At 41.9% G+C, this 18,385-nt stretch overlaps 1 protein-coding gene across 3 annotated transcripts in view; it reads left to right on the top strand.

Annotated features, from left to right (window-relative positions):
• TAT (tyrosine aminotransferase) overlaps nt 1-15,854 on the top strand; it is a 41,959-nt gene extending 26,105 nt beyond the window's left edge. Inside the window, exons 5-17 of one of the 3 annotated variants that reach the window (XM_019801514.2) lie at nt 3,301-3,378; nt 4,037-4,174; nt 4,762-5,008; nt 5,151-5,255; nt 7,685-7,752; nt 8,824-8,982; nt 9,183-9,321; nt 9,738-9,790; nt 10,769-10,921; nt 12,006-12,134; nt 12,459-12,542; nt 13,695-13,793; nt 14,685-15,854. In XM_019801514.2, the coding sequence (XP_019657073.1) occupies nt 4,774-5,008; nt 5,151-5,255; nt 7,685-7,752; nt 8,824-8,982; nt 9,183-9,321; nt 9,738-9,790; nt 10,769-10,921; nt 12,006-12,134; nt 12,459-12,542; nt 13,695-13,793; nt 14,685-14,825 (1,365 nt within the window). In that variant the 5' untranslated portion in view covers nt 3,301-3,378; nt 4,037-4,174; nt 4,762-4,773 and the 3' untranslated portion in view covers nt 14,826-15,854. The remainder of the gene's footprint in view (nt 1-3,300; nt 3,379-4,036; nt 4,175-4,761; nt 5,009-5,150; nt 5,256-7,684; nt 7,753-8,823; nt 8,983-9,182; nt 9,322-9,737; nt 9,791-10,768; nt 10,922-12,005; nt 12,135-12,458; nt 12,543-13,694; nt 13,794-14,684) is intronic. The other 2 variants (XM_019801515.2, XM_002920948.4) reach the window with 2 other exon arrangements.
• Nucleotides 15,855-18,385: the final 2,531 nt, after the last annotated feature.

The raw sequence follows: 18,385 nt of genomic DNA on the forward strand, positions 1-18,385 counted from the left end.
AGCCGCCCATATCCATTGATAGATAAATGGGTAAAGAAGGTTTCATACACAATGCACATTCACAGTGGAATATTACTTAGCCCTAAAAAAGGAGATCTTAACATTTGGGACAACATGCATAGACCTAGAGGGTATTATGCTAGTGAAATAAGTCACACTGAGAAAGAAAAATACCATATGATTTCACTTATATGTGGAATCTAAAAAACGAATGAACAAACAAAAAAAGCAGATTCATGCCTATAAATTTGGAGAATAAACTGATGGTTGCCAGAGAGAGGAGAGTGGGAAGATGGGCAAAATGAGTGAAGAGGAATGGGAGGTATAGACTTCCAGTTATGGAATGAATAAGGCACGGGAATGAAAGGTACAGCCTAGGATACATACCATCAATGATATTGTAATAGTGTCCTATGGTGACAGATGGTAGCTACGCTTGTGGGGAGCACAGCATAACATGTAGAGTTGTCCAATCACCATGTTGTATACCTGAAACTAAAGTCACATTATATGTCAACTACAGTTCAATTTAGAAATATATATCTAGAAATGTTGGATAAAATAAAACAAAATGACTGAGCTCCAAACATGCAAAAGGGAATGCCCCAGGGGCCAAACAATGAAAAGGAACTGAAAACCAGAGACATAGGTGGGCTGACACTGCCACTACCCTAGAGTGGAATGCCTGAGTAATCCAAAGCTCCTGTATTAACCTCCAGGGGAGGGCAGGACACCAAGCCCATAGGCTGTGTAGATATGGGGGAGGGGGAGTTGAACCTGAGCCTCTTGTGTAGCTGAGATCCTTGAAAGTCTAAACCTTGAGTGGCAGGTTGTTAAAATAAGATGTATTTGTATTATTTCTTCTTTCTATAGTCCATCAGTTGATCAATTTGGCAGGTCTATCAGTATTTGATAGTTTCCTAGTTACCTGTAGGAAGCTATCTCACAAATTATAGGATACTTATAAAAACTCTCAATCAGGGGCGCCTGGGTGGCATAGCGGTTAAGCATCTGCCTTCGGCTCAGGGCGTGATCCCGGCGTTATGGGATCGAGCCCCACATCAGGCCTCCTCTGCTATGAGCCTGCTTCTTCCTTTCCCACTCCCCCTGCTTGTGTTCCCCCTCTCGCGGGCTGTGTCTATCTCCGTCAAATAAATAAATAAAAAATCTTTAAAAAAAAAAAAACTCTCGATCATTATTAATGAGTGTGTTCTATATGCTTTATTTGTAAGATAAAAAAGGCTGCCGCATGTCCAATAAAAATCCAACGGTTAAATGAATACTATATAGCCATTAAAAGGAATGAAATTGATTTCCATGTATGAAAATGGAAAGGATATCAAGACAACATGTGAAGATTTTTTTAAAAAGGCAAGCTATAGAATAACATTATTCAACTAATGAATCATTGAACAATATACCAAAAACTAATGATGTACTGTACCTTGCTAGTTGAATTTAGATAAAAAGATAAATAAAAATTTAAAAATTCTAATGATTTATTTTTAAAAACAGCATTATTCAATAGGAACAGAATGCAAGCCACATAGTAATTTCAAATTTTCTAGTAGAAATATTTTAAAATGTAAAAAGAAGTAGGTGATATTAATTTTAATAGTGTACTTTATTTAACCCAATATATCCAAAATATTTAAGCATGTAATCAATATAAAATTATCAATGAAATATTTTACATCATTATTTTTATAGAACTTGTCAAAACCTGATGTGTGTTTTATATCAACACCGCCTCTCAATTTAGACAAACCACATTTCAAGTACTCAGCAGCTGCTTTTGACTAGTGGCTACAATAAGGGACAGCACAGCTACGGAGCAAATGTGTAGTATACACAGTTTCAAACAACTGTAAAACCAGTTATATAAGTATTGTATAGAAACAGAAAACACGGGGTCCCTGGGTGGCTCAGTTGGTTGCACGCCTGCCTTCAGCTCAGGTCATAATCCCTGGGTCATGGGATCGAGCCCCGCATCGGGCTCCCTGCTCAGTGGGGAGTCTGCTTCTCCCTCTGCCTCTGCCATTCCCCCCACTTGTGCTCTCTCTCTCTTGCTTGCTCACACACTCTCTCAAATAAATAAATAAAACCTGAAAAAAAAAAACAACAAAACCCAGAAAACACTAAAGATATACAAGAAGTGACTAAAGCAGCCCTCTCTATGGAGTGGGGTTCTGGGGAAAGGTGTTCAGGGCTTAGTTTATAAACATCTCTATTTGAATTTACTATACGAGGATTTTAATTACTGAAAAAGTAAGAGTAAAAGAAACTGGTTTGGAATTCGGAAATTTTGGAAAATGTTGTACAACTCCATGAGTGTACCAGAAATCACTGAATCTCACACTCTGAAGAAACCAGTGACTATTTTACTACGTGCATTTTATCTCAATTTCAAAAATACAGATACAGAACAAGATCCCAACTTTGAGGGGAAGGAATCAGACTGGTGTGTTAAGAGTGGTGATGGGATTATAAATGCTTTTAATTTTTTCTAATTTTCTCTGGTACACATGTATTTCAAATGGGGTGGTGGTGGCATAAAAGCATTTAGGAGAGAAAGGTCTTCTCCCTTGACAAAATCTGTGTGCTTTGGAAACAATACCATTGTTCTCATTGTGTTGGCAAGTACACAAAGTCTAACCCTTGTCCAGACTGTGAAGTATACACGTGTCCGTGCAGCGTTTAACCACCATTTAGTAAAACAAAGAAGCCATTTGCCTTTGGCTGGAGGGTGCCAAATAGCAGAACTGACAGCCCTTTCCTTCTCTTTGTCTTTGGATGTTTCCTTCTCTGTGTGCTTGCATTTTGAAACAGAGCAGCCCTGGGTATCTAGCTCAGGGTCCCTGGCTTCCAGCTTTAGAACTTCAATTCTCTTTGACCTGGCTGGCTTCCTGTCTTTGCCTCGTGCTTCTGCTGTTCCACTGGTCAGATGAGGTGGTGAATGCCTGCTTCTTTGGAGTGGGGAAGGGAATGTGTTAGATAAGTTCTTCAAAGCACTAAGAGATGAAAGGTCCAGAAAAATAAAAGGTTATTCAACCCCATTGGAGACTCGAATCGCCCAAAAGTGAATGGGGAAGAAAGAACTTATGTAACAACTCTTTGTCTTCCAATAAATAAACAGATAGGATCTGAGCCATGGAGTCCCCGAGCCTTCTCTTAACCCCTGAATGGACAGTATTTTTCGTAGGCTCACCGGAATGCTGAGATTTCCACTGTGCGTGCTTAGGGGAGTTGTTTCGTTTAGACCTCAACTGACATTTTATTCTCCCAATAACTCCATATCAGGTAAATGAAGGAGAATTCACAGGACAGGATGCCATTGCCCAGGTGTTACTTGCCTTGAAGACCCTACTGTCGTTTAAGGTATTTGTTGAATGGAACTTAATTTGCTTCAACTGCCTGGTTTGTTGTGACTGAAGTGGAACCTCATGGACCAGGAAACAAGGGCAGATATAGGAAGTAAATAGACAGGTTGCAGAACAAATTGTAAGCCTGATCCTTTCAGTGTTTTGAAAATCTATGAAATTATCTATCTATATATCTATCCTGTATCTATCTATGTATTTGTCATCTACCTACCTACCTATTAATCCATCTTGGTTAATGGATAGAAATGACCAAATCGTTACCACTGCCTACCCCTGGGAGCGAGAATAGAGTGTATGGAGAGCAAGGGGCAAGGAAGGACTCTCACTTTTTACTTTACACGTTTCTGTACTGTTAACATGTTACTGGGTTGTTTTGTATCGAAAGAGATTTAATAAAAATTTGCAACTGTAATCATAACTACCCCCTCTGACAGCCCTCTCAGCCATCTCACAAAGTGTCCAGAAAGAGTTAACACAGAGAATTCCAGATGTTTGAAGTGAGGACAAACTCCTGATTTGGTGGTGGGGTTGGGGGAAGGGTTAGAGGTGAGAAGCAGCAGAAAGTGAGGAGGGGAGGAGAGGGAGGGCTGGCCACCCAGTACTCACCCTAACCAATAGCACAAAAGTTCCAGGCCTAACGCCCATTCGTGCAGACTATTTCAGGAGTCAAGAATTGCATCTGAGGCCATTGTCACTGTGACCCGTGAAGGAAGAACACTAAGAGAGCTTCCAGGTTCATCTGCTGAGAGGCTGTTTCTCCTTTGGTTGGAAGGTAAAATCTCAAGCCTCAGGTAATCTGGGGGTGGTAACTGGGATGTATGCTTTTTTCTCTATAATATATTGACTTCTTTTTCCACAGGCCAGTAAGGTGCTTATGGGATAAGGCTTTGTTTTTACCGATGACAAGATTAACACTAAATTTCTAACCATGTGGAATGGCTTTTCCTGGTGCTTCTTTGCAGAGGGCAAGACACAGTCTGTTGAAGCAGTAGGGAGACTCTTGGGGAGGCTTTGCATGGAAAGGAGGCAACACATAGTCTTTGACGGTTTCACGATTTTCATGTCATTTCCCTTCGGTTGCACTGAGAGCAGTTAAACTTTTACAGGCATTAGGGTTGCACACAGCAAATCTCACAGTAGATAAGTATTCAATGGAATGGACTTTGCTAATGTTATACAGTGGGTTCTTGCTTTATTTTCTGTCTCAGCAATAGGTTTTAAAACTCCCCTCATTCACAAGAAAGCATGAGAAATGTAGCAAAACAAGGCAGTTTGGAAAGAGACGCCTAGTGAAATCACCCTGATGTGTAGGTCCAAATATGGCCCCCAACGATGGTGCTCTGTTCTTAGAGTCACAGGGACCTCCTTTCCCCCATAGGCTCCGCTAGTGATGGACCCGTATGTCATTCAGATGAACAGCAACAGCAACCTCCCCTCCGTTCTGGATGTGCATGTCAACATTGGTGGGCGAAGCTCTTTGCCGGGAAAAATGAAAGGCAGGAAGGCCAGATGGTCCGTGAAGCCTTCAGATATGTCCAACAAAACTTTCAATCCCATCCGAGCCATTGTGGACAGCATGAAGGTGAAGCCAAATCCAAACAAAACCATGATCGCTCTGTCAATTGGTGAGTTGGGGACACTCAGGTGAGGGGCAATCATTGTTGCTCTCACCCCCAGTCCTCACAGATGGTTGGAGAAGATGGGGAGTTTGAGCACTGGGCATGGAAGAGTGGTATCATGGTGGCTCTTTTTTTCTCCTGTGCAAAGGGGACCCTACTGTGTTTGGAAACCTGCCTACAGACCCTGAAGTTACCCAAGCCATGAAAGATGCCCTGGACTCTGGGAAGTATAACGGCTATGCCCCCTCCATTGGTAAGCGTCTCCTGAGACTCTATCCGGTGCCTTCCAAATTTTTAGTGCTCTTCTGTTAGGAATACATTTCTAGTGATTCTCCTTGCTTCCTTGATGCATGGTTCCTAAGGAGAGGCTAAAATAAAGTGGTCGTTTGGATTTGGGTAAGGAGGTCTCGGAATGCTTAAGCACAGCCAGCAAGGTCTAGCTTCTTTCCTGGCTTCCTTTGGCACGCTGACCCGACCTCTCTAAGCCCCCTTCACATACTTCTTTCTCAAATAGCACTCCTATCCTATTGTTGCTGGTTCTAATAGGAAGGCCTTGAGTTTGATTGCAGTGGCTTCTGTACTGAGCCTACTAGGTCCTAAATTAATTTGCATATCACACTATGTAAGTAGCTTCTTGGCTTTATTTTCCCTTCTCCATACATTCCACGGTTATTTTAATTAGGGTTCTGACCACATTCAAATGCAGTTCTAACTGTGGCAGATGAAAGAGATAAAAACAAACTAGAATATAAGGAAGGGGCTGTCGTACTGAAGATTAGAAGGTTGTTTCTGACAGAAAGAAATTATTCTTATTTAGGTGTTTTTAAAATATAAGTTCCAGATGTACAACTGTATAACATGACAACTGTATACACTACAAAGTGATCACCACCCCAAGTCTGGTTACCATCCATCACCATACAGTTGACCCCTTCACCCATTTTGCCCATCCCTATTCTTGTTTAGGTTTAACTGTCTCCATCGATTAAACATTTCCACATTAAACATTTTAATAAAATAAGTGATCCTTTGACTTTATTTCAGTGTTGCACATCTGTCTATAATGTGCACCTAGCAACATATTCTTCTTTTTTAAAATTATTTTTATTTTTTATTTGAATATAGTTGACACACAATGTTACTTTAGTTTCAAGCATTCAACATAGTGATTCAACATCTCTATGTGTTATGCTCTGCTCACCGAAAGTGTAGCTACCATCTGTTACCATATGAAGCTATTTCACTATCATTGACTATATTCCCTATGCTGTGCCTTTTATTCTTGTAACTTACTCATTCCATAACTGTATCTCCTTGTCCCATTCACCCATTTGCCCATCCTCCTACCCAGCTCCCTCTGGCAGCCATCATTTTGTTCTCTGTATTTATTGGTCTGATTTAGATTTTTTTTGTTTGTTCGTTCATGTTTTTTAGATTTCGCATGTAAGTGAATCTGTCTTTCTCAGTCTGACTTATTTCACTTAACATAATACCCTCTAGGTCAATCCATGTCATTGCAAAGGCAAGACATAATAACATATTTCTAATGTAGAATACAAATCCAGTTTCATGCTAAAATAGAATTTTTTAAAAGATTTTATTTTTATTAATTTGACAGAGAGAGAGCACAAGCAGGGGAGCGGCAGACAGAGGGAGAGGGAGACACGGGCTCCCCACTGAGCAGGGAGCCTGAAGCAGAGCTCAGTCCCAGGACCCTGGGATCATGACCTGAGCCAAAGGCAGAGGCTTAATCGATTGAGCCATCCAGGTGCCCCACTTTTAGAAACACTTCAGAGAGGTCTGAGGACATAACTTTTAAGTTGATTGTTTATACTTTATAAAGTTTCATACAACATAAATAAAAACAAAGTAAGATAAAAAATGAGGTTATAAAACAAGTTTATAACTTTTATACCCAAAGTATTAGAGAACTGATTCAACCTGAAAAACCAGAACCAATTCTCCATGTGACAAATATTCAAAGGATATGAACATTTCATGCCAAAAGAAATACAGATCATAATATATATCTAGGAAAATGCTCTTCCTTATGAATAATTAAGGAAGTGTTGATTTATAGAACTTTGAGACATTTATCTTTATTAAGTGGAACATTATGAAATATTGCATCTGGACTTTATGATTGAATGGAATCTTTTTGGAAACAATTTTGGAAAAAATTATTTGTATGATGCTGACTCCACTTCAAGTTTGTAAGCCAACATTTGGAAATATTGTCCAAAAATAGAATTTAAAAGAAAAAATTGTGCAAAACCACTAATAGGTATATCATATGATCTAAAAATCTTAGAGGGACCCAATGTATTGAATGCATTGATTATAACTTTTCAAAAAATATAGTCCCTGGAAGTGATTTAGGAATAATCTAAATCCTGTTTTGGTTTTTTTTTTTATGAAAAATAAAACATAATCACAGGAACCAAGATGGTGCAGAGTATTTTATAGTTAGGAGAGTTCTCCTTGTTATTATTCATATACTTGAGCTTATTATAAAAATGTAAAACATAAAGTCAGTCTCCTTTCTCTGTGGCGGCTGAGAGCTAACCTGAATAGTATGCACTCCAAGCAGGAGCAGAAAGTAGCGGGAAGCCCTCTTGACTCTAGGGCATAGTGGTCAGGTGCCAGATGCAAACTTCCAGGTTCTTCCTTCTACTCTTTCAGGCTATTTATCCAGTAGGGAGGAGATTGCTTCTTACTACCACCGGCCTGAGGCTCCCCTGGAAGCTAAGGTAAGCTTTAGACAACATATCAGCTCTGGAGCAGTATTGGACAATTTGTGCCTTTTTCCTTGTTACTTTCACATAAGGAATACGGGTTGCCCGGTGAACAAAAGGTGTGGAGAATTTCCCTTTAGCAATTTGAGGACTTATATAGAGAGGCTGCTTATCCATGATTATATCTAATGTCATTACAGTATGATGATGATGTTGCCCACAACTTACGTGGTGTCCTGTCTTAAGGAGTCTCAAAGGACTCAGAGGTCCCCCTATATTTGATTCTTGGCAAAAGATCATTAAAAAAATTCATAAACACCAAATAAGTAACACTTTTTATTTTACCAATAGGATCTTTTCTTAAATTTGCAGCTCCCCTCATCACCTAAGTTCACTCAGTTGGGAAGATCGAGGTACTGTGGCATATCGAATTGATGGCAGTGCCAAGTTTAAATGCCATGCTCCCTCTATTGTCTACTCTGTGTGGTCGATACTTCTTAACGTAAGAGGTGCCCTCAGTCTGTATTTCAGGGAAGAGTCAGGCTTCAAATTTCTAGTCAAAAATAAATAAATAACCAAGTGAAAAAGTCCAAGGTCATAATGATCTCTTGTGGAAGTCTGCTGAGTCACAGCTGCCGTGTCCTTTTTAAAGTGATTTACTCCTTTTTTTTTTTGATTGATTAATTTATTTGAGAGAGAGGGTGAGAGCAGGGAGGAGCAGAGGAACAGGGAGAGAGATAATCACAAGCAGACTCCGGGCTGAGTGTGGAGCCTGACTCTGGGCTTGATCCCATGACCCTGAGATCATGGCCCGAGCCGAAATCAAGAGCTAGATGCTTAACCAACTAAGCCACCCAAGCGCCCCAAGTGATTTATGTCATTTATGTGGTCAACGTTTTCAACATTTAGCTATGGATATACATAAACATTAATTTATTTCAATATTGGCTTAGTACAGCCCTTCCTACTTTGCTTAGAACTTGTAAGAGTAAGTGGATTATTGCTTCCCACTCACCCATCTGATAGTCTCTTTTCTCTTATTGCAATTGGAACCCCTCACAAAGTGAACCTTTTATGTCTTTACAGGATGTCATTCTGACTAGTGGCTGCAGTCAGGCTATTGAACTTTGTTTAGCTGTGTTGGCCAACCCAGGACAAAACATCCTAGTTCCGAGACCCGGTTTCTCTCTCTACAGGACTTTGGCTGAATCGATGGGAATTGAGGTCAAACTCTACAATTTATTGGTAAACAACTTTTTAATTTTAGACTCAAGTGCTCAATTATTATGTTGAAATAATAGATGACCATTATCTTAGCACAGAAAGATCTGGAAGTGGGTGGCAGAGGCCACAAACACATTTTATTATTTAGAAGACACTGTTAGATGAGTGTTTCCCCTAAATTTTTCAGAATCATCTTAGTCTCACCCTTACTTCCTCCCCAGCCAGAGAAGTCTTGGGAAATTGACTTGAAACAACTGGAATCTTTGATTGATGAAAAGACAGCTTGTCTCATTGTTAATAATCCATCAAACCCCTGTGGGTCAGTGTTCAGTAAAAGTCATCTCCAGAAAATTCTGGCTGGTAAGTCCATCAGACTTCATTTGACAGGAGCAGATATGGGGATGGAATCCTTTTTCTGTTGCCTGGAATAAGTAAGGAGTCAGTTCCAAGCTGAGGATGGAAATGGGGGAGCTCCCTGGGGGTCTCCAGTGAATAGTGTGCCACTGGAACGGTAGGACTTGCCTGCAAGAAGAAAAAGGCAATGCTTGCCTCTGTTCCATTCCCATATGTGGAAGAGAGGGTTTGAAATATCCAGTTGGTTAAATGGCAAATTTAGGCTCTGTACCCTGGAAGAGTATAAGAAGAATATATAGTTCTTAAAGAGGAAAACAAAACACACACATGTGAAATGCAAAATAAAGTAAGTCCAGGTAAATATTAATTTCTAGGTCAATTTACATTAAAAAATGATTTCAGCCTATTTCTCTTATTTTCAGTGGCTGCAAAGCAGTGTGTCCCCATCTTAGCTGATGAGATCTATGGAGACATGGTAAGTCTTGGGGAGGATATATCACTACAATAATCTCAATTCCAAATTATTTCATGGGACCTTTAGAGGTGGCATCTAGAATAACCAGAAGTAATTCCTAATCATTTCAGTGCAGCAAATCAGCATCCCTGCACTCTTAAAAGTGTCAATAGGTTGGGGTGCCTGGGCGGCTCAGTTGGTTAAGCGCCAAACTCTTGATCTTAGCTCAGGTCATGATCTCAGGGTTGTGAGATCGAGTCCTGTGTCAGGCTCTGCATTGGGTGTGGAGCCTGCTTGAGATTCTCTCTCTTCCTATCCTCCTCCTCCCCCTGCCTTAAAAAAATATACATACAGATCTACGACACCATAGCCAGTTTTCCAAAGCCCAAAAAGCTATGAACATCTGAAGATTTTTGAAATTCATTTGGTGAAAAAAACCTGACTTGACCTGATATAAAGATATTTGTAGATTTTTTATGTATCTCACAGATCTATATATTTGTCAAAAACGTAAGGAAAGGGACAGAAATGTTAATATGCTTGATTAGGAGTACTGTCCCAGACTGCCTTGGGGGTGTTACATTATATATGATACATGTGCTGCATAACCTCCAAAATCCAAACAATTCTGGGTTCTGCAACAAATATAGGCCCAGGAATTTCAGATGAAGGGCTGTGGGCCCCTATTTTATTTTTAGATCTCTAATTCCAACAGGCATTTCTTCCCTAGAGTGAGCTTCATTGGGTTATACATATTCCCAGGCTAGGGTCAGTGTCCTCATTGTAGGCTTCCTTTAATCCAGACCAGACACCAGGTTAAGTGTCTTGGGATAGTCTCCTTTGAAGCCTCTTGGACTCTCAATCATGCTTCAGGGTAGGATGAGTTCAGAAATCCATGGCCCCGTCCCTAGTTATACAAGGTAAAGAAACGGTGGGAGGCATGGGATTTGGAGAAAGGTAAGCCAGAAAACAACTCTAACAAGCATCTCCTCTACTCAGGTGTTTTCGGATTCCAAATTTGAGCCTTTGGCCACCCTCAGCAGCAACGTCCCCATCCTGTCCTGTGGAGGGCTGGCCAAGCGCTGGCTGGTTCCTGGCTGGAGGTTGGGCTGGATCCTCATCCATGACCGAAGAGACATTTTTGGCAATGAGGTAAGAACGATGTGGTGAAATGGTATGTCCAATTTAGTGTGTGTGTGTGTGTGTGTGTGTGTGTGTGTGTGTGTGTGTATTTACTTTGCATGCGCAGTGGTTAGGAGGTGATTTTTTGTTATACTGTTATTTTTTCCTTCTTCTTTGCCCTGTAGTTCTGGGTGCCTGGAAAGATGCCTGGAAAGATGGTACTAGTTATTCCTCTCCAAAACTCAGTTTTCTTGTACCTGGCTCTGTGAAGAAGTTCCATCTGCTTTTATTTTTTTTTATTTTTTATTTTTTTGAAAGATTTTATTTATTTATTTGACAGAGAGACAGCCAGCGAGAGAGGGAACACAAGCAGGGGGAGTGGGAGAGGAAGAAGCAGGCTCATAGCGGAAGAGCCTGATGTGGGGCTCGATCCCATAACGCCGGGATCACGCCCTGAGCTGAAGGCAGACACTTAACCGCTGTGCCACTCAGGCGCCCCCCACCTGCTTTTAATTCTGGGACCACAAAAAAAGGAAACAAAAGCTCTAATGATACCTGATATTGTTTGCAGGCTTACGATGTGCCAACATTCAAAATACATTATTTTCATTTAATACTCCCAACAACCCTATGAAGGCCAGGAAGAATATTATCTACATTTCACAGTTGGGAAAATTAGGCACTAAGATGTTGTTGTATAATTTGCCCAGAGTCACGCAGGAGGTGTGTGACAGAGCTAGGCTAAAACCCAGGCGGTCTGATCCAAGAATGCCACTAGGCACCGTCACTTCCGCAGAGTTTAAAAGCCTGATGAAAAGAATGATCAGAATAAGAATCCCCAGGGGCTCCTGGGTGGCTCAGTGGTTAAGCGTCTGCCTTCGGCTCAGGGTGTGATCCCGGCGTTATGGGATCAAGCCCCATATCCGGTTCCCCCCCTGGGAGCCTGCTTCTTCCTCTCCCACTACGCCTGCTTGTGTTTCCTCTCTCGCTGGCTGTCTATCTCTCTGTCAAATAAATAAAAAATAAAATCTTTAAAAAAAAAAAAAAAGAATAAGAATCCCCAAAGCTGGAATGCTTAAGGAAGGCCAAATAATATGTTTGCTGGGCACTTTAGATCCGAGATGGGCTGGTGAAGCTGAGTCAGCGGATCCTGGGACCCTGCACCATCGTCCAGGGAGCTCTGAAAAGCATCCTGCATCGCACCCCTCAGGAGTTCTACCACAACACTCTGAGCTTCCTGAAGGTACAGGCAGCCCGTGGCTGTCCACGCTGGCAGTCTGGGAAAGCCACCAGTGGAATTAGGAATAATGGGTCCTCATTTCTGGAGCAATGTTCCATTATGGGCTTCCAAATCAGGAGGTGGCATCAGTGTAACATTTCTCTCATTTCTGGCAATTCACTCGGCTCCTGGCCAAAAGCTTCCAGTGGTAGGACCTTTTCCTGTTGATTCCTTATGCCTACAGGGCAAACGCAGGTTCCCTGCCTTCGGTGTGGGCTCTACTTTTAATGACTTGCTTTTCTTTCGCTTAAATTTTGATCCTTGACATCTTTCTGCCTCCTCTTATAGTCCAATGCTGATCTTTGCTATGGGGCATTGGCTGCCATCCCTGGACTCCAGCCAGTCCGTCCTTCCGGGGCCATGTACCTCATGGTAAGTATGTGGGTGGCAGGCATTTGCTGTAGGGCAAGCAGAAGCCAGTCTGCAGCACCCACAAAGACAACCAACTAAGCTTCTGGGACAGTCAGTTTAGGAATCTCCTTGTTCTGAATTGCCCCACTAATATGATTTAACCTTAGTGTTAAAAAAAAAAATCTTTTAGGGGCGCCTGGGTGGCACCGCGGTTAGGCGTCTGCCTTCGGCTCAGGGCGTGATCCCGGCGTTATGGGATCGAGCCCCACATCAGGGCTCCTCTACTATGAGCCTGCTTCTTCCTCTCCCACTCCCCCTGCTTGTGTTCCCTCTCTCGCTGGCTGTCTCTATCTCTGTCAAATAAATAAAATCTTTAAAAAAAATATTTTAAAATGATTAATTCCTCAATACAGAAAATGGTTTTATGTGTACATAACAGGGAAGATATAAGACACAAATAAGAGGCTTTCCATACCATAGTACTTCTCAACTAGGAATGATACTGGTTCCCTAGGGGCGTTTGGGAATATATGGGAATTTTGTTTGTTTGCTGAATGACTTCGGGCAGGTGTTGGGGGAGTGCTCTTGGCATTTCATGGACTGGAAATACTAAATATCTTGCAGTGGGTGGGATTGTTCCATGCAATCAAGAATTGCCAGGCCCATAAAGCTTATATCGCCTTTTTAGAGACACATTGGCATTCTGTTTGCAGCTCTCATTTATCATTGTCCAGGAAGGAATGCTCCAAAAAACTAAATTAGTAATATAAATACATCCTCTCTTCCCTATGAAAAATTTCATGAGCCCCAAAGTGTTAGAATTCTTATTTATCAGGGGCGCCTGGGTGGCACAGTTGTTAAGCATCTGCCTTCGGCTCAGGGCGTGATCCCAGCGTTCTGGGATCGAGCCCCACACCAGGCTCCTCTGCTGGGAGCCTGCTTCTTCCTCTCCCACTCCCCCTGCTTGTGTTCCCTCTCTCGCTGGCTGTCTCTCTTTGTCAAATAAATAAAAAAAAATCTTAAAAAAAAAAAAAAGAACTCTTAGTCTCTTAGTTATCAGTAGTAGAGTTCCAAGATATTTTGTAGAGCAGTTCCTACCTTCATTTCTAGCATAGGGAGTTGGCCTGTTTTCCCTCCCTCTGATAATTTTGCTTCTCCCTGTTATTGGTATAGGTTGGAATTGAGATGGAACATTTCCCAGAATTTGAGAATGACGTGGAGTTCACGGAGCGCTTAGTTGCTGAGCAGTCAGTCCACTGCCTCCCAGCAACGGTGAGTGCTTACGTCTCTCTCAGGACATTCTCAACTGTTTCTAGAGCCTCAGGAGCTCTCCCTGAGCTGGTCTTTAACCTGATTTTTTCCTCCCCCAACAAAGTGTGTTCTCATTTGATAAAATTTAAACTGATGTGTTTCATGGCCTTCATTTAAAATTTGTTTCTCCCCCATCATTATCCCATCTGTACTGGGAAGAAAAGTTGTGGCCGTACATTTTAGGCTTAGGGAAATTAGCTTGTCCCACAAGTCCCCTTTAAGATGAATTAACTGTTACTAGACTTAGCACCCCAGTGATGGCTAAGAAAAGAAGCAGAGCTAAAATAAAACAAAAACATTTATTTGGTGTCTCAGAATTGCAATTTGGAGAACACAGATTTAGGCTGCAGCCCAAATAGTGTCCTCCCACTCCCCACCCTTCCCATCCCCCTGGAACAGAAGTCAAGGGTTTTTAAAGACCAAAGGAGATGCTTGTATATATTTTTTATAGAATTTTGATTGGTGGCAGAAAACTAATCTTGGCTGAATATAATTGGTTACTAAGGCTATCACTGAGCAGACTCTTACTATAGCAAGTTGCAGTAAAGTGTAACTAAGGACTCTGGCTGAGTCCTTGTAAGATTTGTGGTTTGGCCCAGTTCAAAAGTTCATGGATGCACCAGTGAAGAGGTGCATAAGGTCCATCTCCTCAATGACCTTCTGGGTCCATTTTAAAACCCCCTGACATAAGTGACCCCATTTCATTTCACCTTCCACAGTGGAACTGAGCGAACTGATAGCTCTGAGTAAATGACATCACTGCTGCTTGCTGATCAGGACCCTGGTCATTTTAGGGGTGGTTTAGTACCAGATTCAATTGCTACAAGAATAACAGGCTTTTATTTTTTGCAGTGCTTCGAGTACCCGAATTTCTTCCGGGTGGTAATCACGGTCCCCAAAGTGATGATGCTGGAGGCTTGTAGCCGGATCCAGGAGTTCTGTGAGCTGCACTACCATTGTGCTGAAGGGAGCCAGGAAGAGTGTGACAAATAGGCCCAAGTCTCTTGAGTATGTGTCCGGTGAGCGCTGGACAGGACTTGCTGTTCCTCAAGAGGAATCAGGTGCTCCTACTGGGAGAGGGGCCTCAAAAACATGTCAAGGGTTCAGAATTGCTCCTACTTTTCCCCAACTATGTCCACATACACAATCTGAATCCCAGATTCTCCTCTCACTCTGCTCTGCTGGAGTGACTCACTAATTCATGAAACTGCCCCCTCCGATATGACTTCCTCTTTTTTTCCTGAGAGTGAGTGAAACTTACCAGAAAGTGGTAGAAACAAGAAAAATAAAAGCTCATGATGAGAGAAACAAAAGATTGAGAGAATTTGTGCCCCCAAACATTTCCTCATACTATAAGTAGGAGCACACTCTCTCCAGTCAGGTGAGACGCCCAAGTCTGTTACTGCTTCACTTCAGGTATACCTCGCTTTATGCAATAGAACTATAACGAAAGAAGTTGGGGACACATGTATTTGGTTAATTATATTTTAAACACATTAGGAAAATTTGCTAATTTGAAGGATCCCTTACAGAAACCTTCTTGTTGATTTTTTTAAAAAAGAATTATTGATTGTATGGGGCTACTGCCTGGTTCAGTCGGTAGAGCACGTGACTCTTGATCTTGGGGTCATGAGTTTGAGCCCCACATTGGGTGCAGAGATTACGTACATTCATGCATAAATAGAATTATTGATTGTAAAGGTAATCAATGGACTTTTTAAATTTAGATATATGTACATCAGGGTTTCTTAAAATGAGGGCACATCTATACTTTAAAAAAAAAAAAAAGGAGGAATCATAGGACCTTCCAGAAATACTGTGGTGTAAGGGCCAGACCTCACTTATCATTTTTATGGAATCATTGCTTTTGCTGTAAGGTTGATATTGATTTATTGATATATATATTATATTATCTTTTCATATGTTTTCTAAGAAACATTTATATTGACAAGTTCCTTTATTTTGCCAAGGGCATAAATTATTGTTTTTCTTCTTTTTTAAAAAAAATAAATTTTACTAAATACTCTCTTTTGTGATGTGGTTTTTCTCCCCTGTGGGGAATTCCTGTTTCCAGGTGCTGTTCATTGTTCAGTCTGATTGACTGAAGCCACTAGGCTTCATTTATTTCTTTGTCCATGTATTGACGTTTGGAGTTACTTAAGAAACACTATTCCTAAAACATCTTTTAGGGAGTTCAACTTCTGGCTTCCTACTTACAAACAGGGCGAAGAAAGAAGCAACATTATAAACCTTTGGTCTTTGACTTCACCTTTCCACTTTTTGGGACTCCCAATCTCTGGTCCCAAATTCCTATGCTCTAGATCCACTAACCACTCACTGGTGAATTAAACCGAAGGGGTCCAGTTGACCCATGGAATGAGAGGCATCAGACATCTTTCGTTATGGGCCTTTTGCCTGCAAATCCTCTTAGGCCCAGTTGACTAGTGTTTTCCCTAAAGACTTCCCCTTAGAGGAGAAAGCATGAAGTTATCTTGTAAGGTTGGGGGCAGGAGTATACTATCATCAGTCTGGAGAGTACTCACTAAGAGAAATTTTCCTTTTCTAGGAGAGGAACTTCAGGTCTCAACCCTGCCAGTCACACCCAGTTAATTTCCTTTACAAAAATAAACATCAAATGTCCATGTTTAGTGAGTTCCCACTAAAATTTACCTTTTAATTTTCTTTGGCAAATCCAAAGGGAACATACAACAATTGAAATGATAAAGATTTGTTTCCTGTATGCCACCAATGCCAATAATTTTCCGAAAGTGCCTGGTGCCTCTTTTCCTGTACCCCCCTGGCCCCAACCCCCAAAAGATCTCTGTCCAGAACTATACAGGAAGACTTCGTGGTTTACACAAGACGTTTTATCTTAACATGTGCATATAATTCTGTCCAGCTTACTGAATTCTACTCCGACTTTTTTTTTTTTTAAGATTTTATTTATTTATTCGACAGAGATAGAGACAGCCCTCGAGAGAGGGAACACAAGCAGGGGAAGTGGGAGAGGAAGAAGCAGGCTCATAGCAGAGGAGCCTGATGTGGGGGGCTCGATCCCATAACGCTGGGATCACGCCCTGAGCCGAAGGCAGACGCCCAACCCCTGTGCCACCCAGGCACCCCTCTACTCAGACTTCTTAAACTTCAGAATTTCGTGTCTACATTTTGATAAAGGAGTCAAAGAAATAAACATTAAAAAAATAATACATGCACGCTGGGCAAATTTCAAGGGATGCAAACGAACAAAAACCAAAACCATTCCTCATGCCCATCCTTCAGGCCCCTCAAGTCTCTTATCCCTTGAGGTAATCAGTTAGCAGTTGCAGGTCCATTCTTCGAGATTATTCTGTGCATATGTATACGTGTGTGTGTGTGTTCTTTTTCCTTTGTCCTTTCTTTTCTTCAAAGTAACTATTACTGAACTTTATAATTCAGCTTCCTACGGAAGACAAATAAGGGATATTTCTGAGGTGTCCATCACCTCCTGGGTGTTACTAGATAAAAAGAACCCCTGGGCGGGGCTGCTTCCAAACAAGATTAAAATTCCCCCAGGGATAGCTTCCAGATGCTTCGCAGACCGCGGAGGCAGGAGAGAGGGTGGTGTCTGAGCGACTCAGAAAAAAACAATGCGTTAAAAATATCTGTGAATTCACCTTTCTTTCTAGGCCAGAGCACCGCCTATTGGATAACTAGCAAGGACCACACAGCTAAATGCCACAACACATCCCACCCGAGTCCCTAAGAACCAACAACGCCCTGACACTGGGGAGTGGAGTCGGTGAGGAGAAACCACGACTGCGCAGACGCTGATGCGAGCGCGGGGCGCCGTGCAGCTCAGGGAGCATGCGCCGTCACGGGCGCCGAAGCGCCGCTAGGGGCGCAGGCGCAGAACCTGAGAAGCCGGGGAGGGTCCGTCGCCTCGGGCGTTGCTGGCTTTTTCACAGTTGAGGGCTTCGATTTTGTTTCCTCCTCCAGCTTCTCTTTCGGACCCATGCCCTGTGGAGAGATTCTCTACCTCGTTTGCCTCCTGTCTGGGCCACATCCGACAGGAGGCTTCCGGAAGTTGACACATCCCTAGGTATTGTAAACACCTGTTACTTAAGTGAACTGTACATTTTTCTTTTCCTCACCCCGGGCCAGTCCGAGGAGTTGTGAAACAGAAGCAGAAATTCCCCGTAGCTGTTGTTAGCTGACAACAATTGTGTGGTCCCTGGGACTTTTCTCCAAAGAATTGTGTCCTTCATGGTCCCGAGTACCTAGCGTTTATGTTCGGATCTCTACTCAAGAAGAAAAAAAAAAAAAAATGAATCCACTGCTGTGCTCCACTTTACTACCAGGAGGGGCTGTGTTTTAAGTACCCTAGGGGTTGAATTACTGAATCCATAGAACTGAATTCCCGGTACATCTTATTCATACTATTATTTATTTTAAACAGTTTGAGTATATTTACAAGCAAGTTTAATACGGGTTTCCTAGAACCTGTAAATCCGGATGATTTCTGTGGGTCAAGTTGTTACAGAGCACCTTCCAAAGAAGCAGTCACTTTGCGACAT

Source organism: Ailuropoda melanoleuca, chromosome 12 (assembly GCF_002007445.2).
Source record: "Ailuropoda melanoleuca isolate Jingjing chromosome 12, ASM200744v2, whole genome shotgun sequence".
NCBI lineage: Eukaryota > Metazoa > Chordata > Mammalia > Carnivora > Ursidae > Ailuropoda > Ailuropoda melanoleuca.